This window comes from Salvelinus sp. IW2-2015, unplaced genomic scaffold (genome assembly GCF_002910315.2).
Source record: "Salvelinus sp. IW2-2015 unplaced genomic scaffold, ASM291031v2 Un_scaffold515, whole genome shotgun sequence".
Taxonomy (NCBI): Eukaryota; Metazoa; Chordata; class Actinopteri; order Salmoniformes; family Salmonidae; genus Salvelinus; species Salvelinus sp. IW2-2015.
In genome coordinates, this window is record NW_019942566.1 from 493,508 (window position 1) to 504,852 (window position 11,345).

Below are 11,345 nucleotides of genomic sequence, written 5' to 3' on the forward strand. Positions count from 1 at the left end.
CACACACACACACACACACACACACACACACACACACACACACACACACACACACACACACACACACACACACACAGGGAGGTAGAGGTCACCCATGTTCTGCTCCCCGTTGCCTGTGCAACACTTCCTGTTCTGTTTCTAGCGTTTCACTGTTATCCCGCCTTTCCTTATGTCCTTATGGAAGAAAATTAAGCTTATGAAATGTGAAGGTTGGCTTTGTGCTTCCAAACTTGGATATCATTTGTAAAAACTAGAGTGGGCCGTGCCCGCTGGATAGATAAGTAGCCGAAATGTGATTGTTTCATACGTTGATACTTTCTGCCAAGGTTTTGTTTTGTACTGTATTACAGCTCCAAGAGATGTTCCAAGAAATGAAAAGCTTTGAAATAGTTGTAATTCCAGCTGCTTTAAGGTCGGAGCTTGCCAGCTTGGTATTGCCTTTGAGCACTRGAACTCTCAGTAACACTCCACATTCTCACCACAGTCATGTTTGCATTCCAAATTACTCCTGCACTCTACGTCCCTCATCGTTCTCAGCTAAGTCTTTGCCGTCATCTGAAGATAAGGATGTGTCATCTGTATTTGACATTTTAAATCCCTCAGTGGCTATCTCTTCTGTGAAAACCATTCCCAGTCTACCTGGTATTTCTCCATCCCAGCAGTTCCATTCCAATCAATCTAACCAGACTCATAACAGCACACTTTGTGAGCTTGCCGCTTTAGTAAATGTTTTAGCATAGACAAGCTTTATATTGGGGACAGACCTGATCTCTATTGTACAGCCATTCAGGGTAACACAGAAGATACTACTAACTATTTGGAAATTATTACATTAGAGTAGATTAGGCGATACATACCAGACAAATGTCTGGAGGCACATTTCGGGAGACCAACATTTTACAATTTAGTATTCTGAGGAAAACTACAGAGATAAAACTGACTAACCACTTAGTCTACAGTGTTTTGGCATTCTTACCTTTTAAAAGAATCTAAAATCTAAAATATATTTTGATTTGTTTTAACACTTTTTTGGTTACTACATGATTCCATATGTGTTATTTCATAGTTTCTTCACTAATATTCTACAATGTAGAAAATAGTCCAAATAAAGAGAAACCCTTGAATGAGTAGGCGTGTCCAAACTTTTGACTGGTACTGTATAGCTATAATAATAGCACAAATAGGCCTAACAGTGGTATTGTTTATCCCTATCAGTGCCACATTTGGGCTATTAGCAATATATGTCTCATCTCAGCAGTGTCTCTTACAGTGTAGGCTAAACCACAAAGGGGTTATCTAATATATCATCTGGTAATATGGTGTGTCTGGGACAGCCTTCCTAGTCCCCATTCTTTCTAATCCAGCTGTTAATGCTGAAGGGCTTTGTAGTCAACACTCTCCTCTGACCTAGTTAGATTTAAGCCAATTTCCCCACAGGGCCCACGACCTACTACACCCACTGCATTACTCTCTTTGTTAAAGAAGTAGTTGACTTCAAAATCAACGTTTGTTASATGTTTTGACATCTAGTGCGACTAATGTCGAGATGAGTTCTCGTTTCTATTAATTTGGTGTATTATATACTGTATTTGGATAGAGATTGGTGTGTAGTGAGACTTGAACCAATCTCGCCCACTTTTGAGGTCTGAAAACATCTTGGCAAATCTTGSAATGAATCATCACTTTAAATCCTCAAACGTCTTATACATATCATATACACTGAACAAAATTATAAACTTAACATGTAAAGTGTTGGACCTGTGTTTCATGAGCTGAAATCCAAAATCCCAGAAAAGTTAAATTTGCACAAAAAGCTTATTTCTCTCAAATGTTGTGCACAAATTTGTTTACATCCCTGTTAGTTAGCATTTTTCCTTTGTCAATATAATCCACCCACCTGACAGGTGTGGTATATCAAGAAGCTGATTAATCAGCATGATCATTACACAGGTGCTCCTTGTGCTGGGAAAAATAAAAGGCCACTAAAATGTTCAGTTTTGTCACACAACACRATGCCACAGATGTTTCAAGTTTTKAGGGAGCGTGCAATTGGCATGCTGACTGCAGGAATGTCCACCAGAGCTGTTGCCAGAGAATTTCTCTACCATAAGCTGCCTCCAATGTCGTTTTAGAGAATTKGGCAGTACGTACAACCGCAGACCACGTGTAACCACGCCAGCCCAGGATCTCCACATCCGGCTTCTTCATCTGCGGGATTGTCTGAGAGGTTGGGTGGTTGGGTGCTGAGGAGAAATTTCTGTCTGTAATAAAGCCAATTTGTGGGGAAAAACATTCTGATTGGCTGGGCGTGGCTCCCCAGTGTGTGGGCCTGGCCACAGTGTGTGGGCCTATGCCCTCCAAGGCCCACCCAYGGTCGCATCCCTGCCCAGTCATTTAATATCCACAGATTAGGGCCTAATGAATGTATTTTAATTGACTGATTTCCTTATGTGAACTGTAACTCAGTAAAATCTTTGAAATTGTTGCTTGTTGCGTTTCTATTTCCAAATCAATCAAATCAAATCAAATTTTATTAGTCACATACACATGGTTAGCAGATGTTAATGCGGTGTAGCGAAATGCTTGTGCTTCTAGTTCCGACAATGCAGTAATAACCAACAGTAATCTAACCTAACAATTCCACACTACTACCTTACACACACACACAAGTGTAAAGGGATAAAGAATATGTACATAAAGATATATGAATGAGTGGTGGTACAGAACGGCATGGCAGATGCAGTAGATGGTATAGAGTACGGTATATACGTATGAGATGAGTACTGTAGGGTATGTAAACATAAAGTGGCATAGTTTAAAGTGGCTAGTGGTACATGTATTGCATAAAGATGGCAAGATGCAGTAGATGATATAGAGTACAGTATATACATATGAGATGGGTAATGTAGGGTATGTAAACATTGTATTAAGTGGCATTGCTTAAAGTGGCTAGTGGTCATTTTTACATAATTTCCATCAATTCCCATTTTTAAAGTGGCTGGAGTTGAGTCAGTATGTGGCAGCGGCCGCTAAATGTTAGTGGTGGCTGTTTAACAGTCTGATGGCCTTGAGATAGAAGCTGTTTTTCAGTCTCTCGGTCCCTGCTTTGATGCACCTGTACTGACCTCGCCTTCTGGATGATAGCGGGGTGAACAGGCAGTGGCTTGGGTGGTTGTTGTCCTTGATGATCTTTATGGCCTTCCTGTGACATCGGTGGTGTAGGTGTCCTGGAGGGCAGGTAGTTTGCCCCTGGTGATGCGTTCTGCAGACCTCACTACCCTCTGGAGAGCCTTACGGTTGTGGGCGGAGCAGTTGCCGTACCAGGCGGTGATACAGCCCGACAGGATGCTCTCGATTGTGCATCTGTAGAAGTTTGTGAGTGCTTTTGGTGACAAGCTGAATTTCTTCAGCCTCCTGAGGTTGAAGAGGCGCTGCTGCGCCTTCTTCACAACGCTGTCTGTGTGGGTGGACCAATTCAGTTTGTCCGTGATGTGTACACCGAGGAACTTAAAACTTTCCACCTTCTCCACTACTGACCCGTCGATGTGGATAGGGGGGTGCTCCCTCTGCTGTTTCCTGAAGTCCACAATCATCTCCTTTGTTTTGTTGACGTTGAGTGTGAGGTTATTTCCTGACACCACACTCCGAGGGCCCTCACCTCCTCCTGTAGGCCGTCTCGTCGTTGTTGGTAATCAAGCCTACCACTGTAGTGTCTCCGCAAACTTGATGATTGAGTTGGAGGCGTGCATGGCCACGCAGTCGTGGGTGAACAGGGAGTACAGGAGAGGGCTCAGAACGCACCCTTGTGGGGCCCCAGTGTTGAGGATCAGCGGGGTGGAGATGTTGTTACCTACCCTCACCACCTGGGGGCGTCCCGTCAGGAAGTCCAGGACCCAGTTGCACAGGGCGGGGTCGAGACCCAGGGTCTCGAGCTTGATGACGAGTTTGGAGGGTACTATGGTGTAAATGCTGAGCTGTAATCGATGAACAGCATTCTCACATGGGTATTCCTCTTGTCCAGATGGGTTAGGGCAGTGTGCAGTGTGGTTGCGATTGCGTCGTCTGTGGCCTATTGGGTCGGTAAGCAAATTGGAGTGGGTCTAGGGTGTCCGGTAGGGTGGAGGTGATATGGTCCTTGACTAGTCTCTCAAAGCACTTCATGATGACGGAAGTGAGTGCTACGGGGCGGTAGTCGTTTAGCTCAGTTACCTTAGCTTTCTTGGGAACAGGAACAATGGTGGCCCTCTTGAAGACTGTGGGAACAGCAGACTGGGATAAGGATTGATTGAATATGTCCGTAAACACACCAGCCGCTGGTCTGCGCATGCTCTGAGGACGCGGCTGGGAATGCCGTCTGGGCCTGCAGCCTTGCGAGGGTTAACACGTTTAAATGTTTTACTCACCTCGGCTGCAGTGAAGGAGAGCCCGCAGGTTTTGGTAGGGGCCGTGTCAGTGGCACTGTATTGTCCTCAAAGCGGGCAAAAAAGTTGTTTAGCCTGTCTGGGAGCAAGACATCCTGGTCCTCGACGGGGCTGGTTTTCTTTTTGTAATCCGTGATTGACTGTAGACCCTGCACATACCTCTTGTGTCTGAGCTGTTGAATTGCGACTCGATTTTGTCTCTGTACTGAGACTTAGCCTGTTTGATTGCCTTGCGGAGAGAATAGCTACACTGTTTGTATTCGGTCATGCTTCCGGTCACCTTGCCCTGGTTAAAAGCAGTGGTTCGCGCTTTCAGTTTCACGCGAATGCTGCCGTCAATCCACGGTTTCTGGTTTGGGAATGTTTTTATCGTTGCTGTGGGTACGACATCGTCAATGCACTTCCTAATGAACTCGCTCACCGAATCAGCATATTCGTCAATATTGTTGTTGGACGCGATGCGGAACATATTCCAATCCGCGTGATCGAAGCAGTCTTGAAGCGTGGATTCAGATTGGTCGGACACACGTTGAACAGACCTGAGCGCGGGAGCTTGTTGTTTGAGTTTCTGTTTGTAGGCTGGAATCAACAAAATGGAGTCGTGGTCAGCTTTTCCGAAAGGGGGCGGGGAGGGCCTTATAAGCGTCGCGGAATTAGTATAACAATGGTCTAGTGTTTTTCAGCCCTGGTAGCACAATCGATATGCTGATAGAATTTAGGGAGTTTTGTTTTTAGATTAGCCTTGTTAAAATATTTTGTTCAGTATGCATACAAATTTGAATCAACGTTGTCCCAACAGTCTCATCTTTTTTTCTCAGTGACACTGCAGGCGGTAGAGGACAGCATCTAGAATGGAGATGCGACTGACAGCTGTTGTGGGATGTGACTACACATTCACAGTTGGAAATATATACACTATATACAGTGGGGCAAAAAGTATTTAGTCAGCAACCAATTGTGCAAGTTCTCCACTTAAAAAGAGAGAGAGGCCTGTAATTTTCATCATGGGTACACTTCAACTATGAAAGACAAATGAGGAAAAAAAATCCAGAAAATCACATTGTAGGATTTTTTATGAATTTATTTGCAAATTATGGTGGAAATAAGTATTTGGTCAATAACAAAAGTTTATCTCAATACTTTGTTATATACCCTTTGTTGGAAATGACAGAGGTCAAACGTTTTCTGTAAGTCTTCACAAGGTTTTCACACACTGTTGCTGGTATTTTGGCCCATTCCTCCATGCAGATCTCCTCTAGAGCAGTGATGTTTTGGGGCTGTTGCTGAGCAACACAGACTTTCCACTCCCTCCAAAGAATTTCTATGGCGTTGAGATCTGGAGACTGGCTAGGCCACTCCAGGACCTTGAATGCTTCTTACGAAGCCACTCTTCGTTGCCCGGCGCGTGTGTTTGGGATCATTGTCATGCTGAAAGACCCAGCCACGTTTCATCTTCAATGCCTTGCTGATGGAAGGAGGTTTTCACTCAAAATCTCACAATACATGGCCCCATTCATTCTTTCCTTTACACGGATCAGTCGTCCTGGTCCTTTGCAGAAAAACAGCCCCAAAGCATGATGTTTCCACCCCCATGCTTCACAGTAGGTATGGTGTTCTTTGGATGCAACTCAGCATTATTTGTCCTCCAAAAACGACGAGTTGAGTTTTTACCAAAAAGTTCTATTTTGGTTTCATCTGACCATATGACATTCTCCCAATCTTCTTCTGGATCATCCAAATGCTCACGTCTGGCACTGCAGGATTTGAGTCCTGGCGGCGTAGTGTGTTACTGATGGTAGGCTTTGTTACTTTGGTCCATCTCTCTACAGGTCATTCACTAGGTCCCCCGTGTGGTTCTGGGATTTTTGCTCACCGTTCTTGTGATCATTTTGACCCCACGGGGTGAGATCTTGCGTGGAGCCCAGATCGAGGGAGATTATCAGTGGTCAGTATGTCTTCCATTTCCTAATAATTGCTCCCACAGTTGATTTTTCACCAAGCTGCTTACCTATTGCAGATTCAGTCTTCCCAGCCTGGTGCAGGTCTACAATTTTGTTTCTGGTGTCCTTTGACAGCTCTTTGGTCTTGGCACAAGTGGAGTTTGGAGTGTGACTGTTTGAGGTTGTGGACAGGTGTCTTTTATACTGATAACAAGTTCAAACAGGTGCCATTAATACAGGTAATGAGTGGAGGATAGAGGAGCCTCTTAAAGAAGAAGTTACAGGTCTGTGAGAGCCAGAAATCTTGCTTGTTTGTAGGTGACCAAATACTTATTTTCCACCATAATTTGCAAATAATTCATAAAAAATCCTACAATGTGATTTTCTAGATTTTCTTTTTCTCATTTTGTCTGTCATAGTTGAAGTGTACCTATGATGAAAATTACAGGCCTCTCTCATCTTTTTAAGTGGGAGAACTTGCACAATTAGTGGCTGACTAAATACTTTTTTGCCCACTGTATATATACCACAATATGGCAGCTTCTCACTTTCACATATTCATTGGAGTGGGCTTAAAGCCAGAATTACATGCTAAGCACTCCTTAAAGCTGTAATGTGTACGTTTTTGGGTGACCTGACAAAATTCACATAGAAATGGGAGGTATAGATCTGTCACTCTCATTGRAAGAAGTGGTAAATCTGTTGTATGTGCGTTATTTCTATTTTTCCTTTGGCGTCTTTTACTTTTGATTTTGTACACCTGCTTCAAACAGCTGAAAATATTTTGGGTTATGGAAAATATATTTCACAGCSGTTTAGATGGTACAATGACTCTATACTTGCTTGTTTTGTCACATAAACTGAAATTAGGSGAACTATTACAATTTTATGAAAATGCGGGAAATGGCAGAGCGATTTCTGCATAGTGCACCTTTAACTTTTCTTATGAAAATGAAGAGTAATCTTAGGCCTATTTCATCTTGAGTCTGGTATGCAATGAAATAATTCCTAAACTTAATTCTCTAATGCTAGACCTTGAGAGCTTCTTTTGTTGACTTCTGATGAAGAGCAGTGCATAGTTTGACACATCAGGCACTCAGGGGTCTATGAGGAACCCATTATCGATTGYTACTGCTCTATCTATCGAGACCCTTTCACGGGGAACGAGGCTTCACCATACAGAAGCACAATAGACTTCCGTTGCTCCTTGTCTCACTCCGATTCAGGTGATTGTTCATGAAAACACAAAATTAATTAAACCATCTACGTAGTCTGAAATGAGTCATCCTCTTCTCTTCAAAGGGAAGTGCATTTAACTGACAACGTTTTTAAGGAACGAGACGGTGAAATAGGTTAAGCATAATTTTCCATAAATTAATCAGAATCAGGCAAAGAAATAACTCAGAACCCAGAAAAGTTTAATGAGTAATTACAGGAGAAGAGGAAATAATTTGGAGAAAAAAGGGAAGTGTGTAGTTTGTACCAACTGGTTTGTTGACACCCAGAAACCCGGCTTTTCCAAGGAGTTTGAAAACTTTGTGGGCAATGCTACCCATTGGTCCACATAGGGGTTGATGTCCTGGTCGATGATTTATGACACAGACAAGGAAAGAGGGAAAGGTTGTAACGGCAGCCTTCCTCCTCTTCACGAGAAGAGAAGGTGTAGCAGGGATCGGACCAACACGCAGCGTAGCCAGTGCTCAACATGTTTAATTACGAATAACGTGAACACTTACAACAATACAAAATAACAAATGTGGCAAACCGATACAGCCCTATCTGGTGCAGAGAAAACACAAAGACAGGAAACAACCACCCACAAACCCCAACACAAAACAAGCCACCTAAATATGATTCCCAATCAGAGACAACACAAAACACCTGCCTCTGATTGAGAACCATATTAGGCCAAACATAGAAACAGACAAACTAGACACACAACATAGAATGCCCACCCAGCTCACGTCCTGACCAACACTAAAACAAGAAAAACACACAAGAACTATGGTCAGAACGTGACAAAGGTGACATACACATGGACATAGAATTGTGCAACATTTGCCCATTATTATTTTCAAAATTCTTCAAGCTCTGTCATTGGTTGTTGATCATTGCTAGGTAACCATTTTCAGGTCTTGCCATAGATTTTCATGTAGATTTAAGTCAAAACTGTAACTTGTCCACGCAGGAACATTCACTTTCTTCTTGGTAAGCAACTCCAGTTTAGATTTTACCCTATGTTTTAGGTTATTGTCCTGCTGAAAGGTGAATTCATCTCCCAGTGTCTGGTGGAAAGCAGACTGAACCAGGTTTCCTCTAGGATTTTCACTGTGCTTAGCTCCATTCCGTTTATTTTTTATCCTGAAAAACTCTCCGATCCTTAACGATTACAAGCATACCCATAACATGTTGCAGCCACCACTATGCTTGAAAATATGGAGAGTGGTACTCAGTAATGTGATCTATTGGATTTGCTCCAAACATAACATTTTGTATTCAGGACAAAAAGTGAATTGCTTTGCCACATTTTTTGCAGTATTACTTTAGTGCCCTATTGCAAACAAGATGCATGTTTTGGAATATTTGTATTCTGTACAGGCTTCCTTCTTTTCACTCTGTCATTTAGGTTAGTATTGTGGAGTAACTACACTGTTGTTGATCCATCCCCAGTTTTCTCCTATCACAGCCATTAAACTCTGTAACTGTTTTGTGCGTGCTACTTCCCACATATTTATTACAGTCAGGTGAATAAAAGACCATTCAAAATATGAATAGGCTTTTTCTCCACTGTCAACAAGCCTTTATGAAATATTGCAGTTTCACAAGACTGCAGATAGAGACAGGTTAAGCCTCTGAGCATATAGCCTAGCTCCACCAAACCCAATCCAARTTCTTGTCATTCCGGACAAATAGAGCAACAATCATATAGTTTGAGAATAACAAGCCTATGTTTGCATCTAACAATGTTAGCCAAACATAAAATCTAATTTCCCAATGGAGTTACCCTAATACAAACTGTACCAGTTGGAGTATACCAGCTACATGGACATACAGTACAGATATTTGTGCAGGCATTGAGTAGCATGAGATGGAAGCGGTTCACAACATTAGACCCTCCAAATAGAGCGACAGTAATATATTTGCATCATGAATGAAGACTTTTCTTAGGGAGTGAAGGGATGAGGAGTGGAACACTCCCGTTCTTGAGAAATGGGAGCTCCAACAGAGCCTTGGTACCACTGGTCCCTCCCAAATGGCACCCTATTCCCTACATAGTGCACTATGTTTGACTGGGTCCCATGGGGCTCTGGTCAAAAGTAGTGCAGTATATAGGGAATATGGTGCTACTTGGGATGTAACCCAGGAACAATTTTGATTTGTTCTTCCAAATAGTCTTCAGCTGGAAAACTACTTATAAAGATACTACCAATATCCCACATTTCTCTGGTAACTCAACAGCTTCTTCGGGGAAGATGATTTGCCTACATGCTTAGATGCTGACCTCATTGGCAATGACAAACAACATGATGAGATGGATGGTGTTCTTTTTCAAAGGTGCATAAAGTACAGTACAAAAACAAGAGATTCGAGCCTTAAAGTATAACTATTATAAGCTGTTACAAGTGTTGAACCTATCTGCATTTAATTTACAATGTGTGATTGGTTTCAACAAGCCACCTGAAACTCAGGTTGAAAATTGATGTTTTGCTTCGTCTAGATCCTCATACGTCCTCATACAAATAGGTGTCCATTTGGGGGGAAATGTTCTAAATAATGAATACTGCCTTCGCAAAATAGCTAGAGTTTACGCAATTACCTGTGCTTCCTCCTAATTCTATTACAGTAGTTAGTATAGAGAACAGAGTGTTTAAATGCACTGTCACTTTTAATGTCCAAAAGAGTCAACAGACCCTTGACAAACCCGTCTATCAATCTGCTTTCAAGCATTGCTGTGTGGTAGAGAAAATTAAAAGCAATTAAAACCACCATAATTATGAAGTTAATGGGGGAAAATTACAAATTGAATCTAATTGTAACGGCTTCCTTCCTGGGATGAAGGAGAGGACCAAAATGCAACGCAGTTAGTGTTCAACATGTTTAATATAACGAACTGTGAACACTTGCAACAATACAAAAACAACAAACGTGAAAACCGAGACAGTCCTATCTGGTGCAGACCACAAACACAGAGACAGGAAACAACCACCCACAATCCCCAACACAAAACAAGCCACCTATATATGATTCTCAATCAGGGACAACGATTGACAGCTGCCTCTGATTGAGAATCATATTAGGCTGGACACAGAAACAGACAAACTAGACACACAACATAGAATTCCCACCCAGCTCACGTCCTGACCAACACTAAACAAGCAAAACACATAAGAACTCTGGTCAGGACGTTACACTAATGTAACTTCCTTCAGTGCATAAGCCACTGTCAGGGGTCATGAGTCACTGTTCATAATGGAGCTTGTAATACAATCTTAAAATTCAGTCTTATTCAATTTGATTAAGTTCATAACCAAAGGAAAGCACAGGATCTGGCTTTCCGTGTGTGTTGGAAGGCATTTCAAGACAAATAAAAAACCTGTCAAGTGGTAAATGCACCCCAAAAAGTTATTTCCAGATTTCCGAAAGATTGTGCAAGAAGGAATACTAGGACCCTATAAAGACTGTTACATTTTTTGCCTGATTCCATTTAGTTTTTTCCCAAATACAGCTTCTTCTATTTAATTTTCCCAGGTTAAAAATATGTCCTAGTTTTTTCAGGTTTTTACTCTCTAAATCACACTTCTTTAATAGAAAAACAACTACGTTTGGATGTTCTAAGAACACAATAATGCTTAAATCACATCAGGAGACCACTTTTGAGGTCTGAGAAAAATGTGATAAATGTAGATTTTTGGGTGTAGTTACCAGTCAGACCTGGGCAGTTCCAGTCCTCGGGGGCCTGATTGGTGTCCCACTTTTCCCCCAT

At 42.1% G+C, this 11,345-nt stretch overlaps 1 protein-coding gene across 1 annotated transcript in view; it reads right to left on the reverse strand.

The window, feature by feature from the left end:
• The window catches only part of LOC112068430 (probable acyl-CoA dehydrogenase 6), a 30,112-nt gene extending 18,767 nt beyond the window's left edge, over window positions 1-11,345 (reverse strand). Inside the window, exon 1 of the mRNA XM_070438153.1 lies at window positions 11,285-11,345. Within this exon, the coding sequence (XP_070294254.1) occupies window positions 11,285-11,345 (61 nt within the window). The remainder of the gene's footprint in view (window positions 1-11,284) is intronic.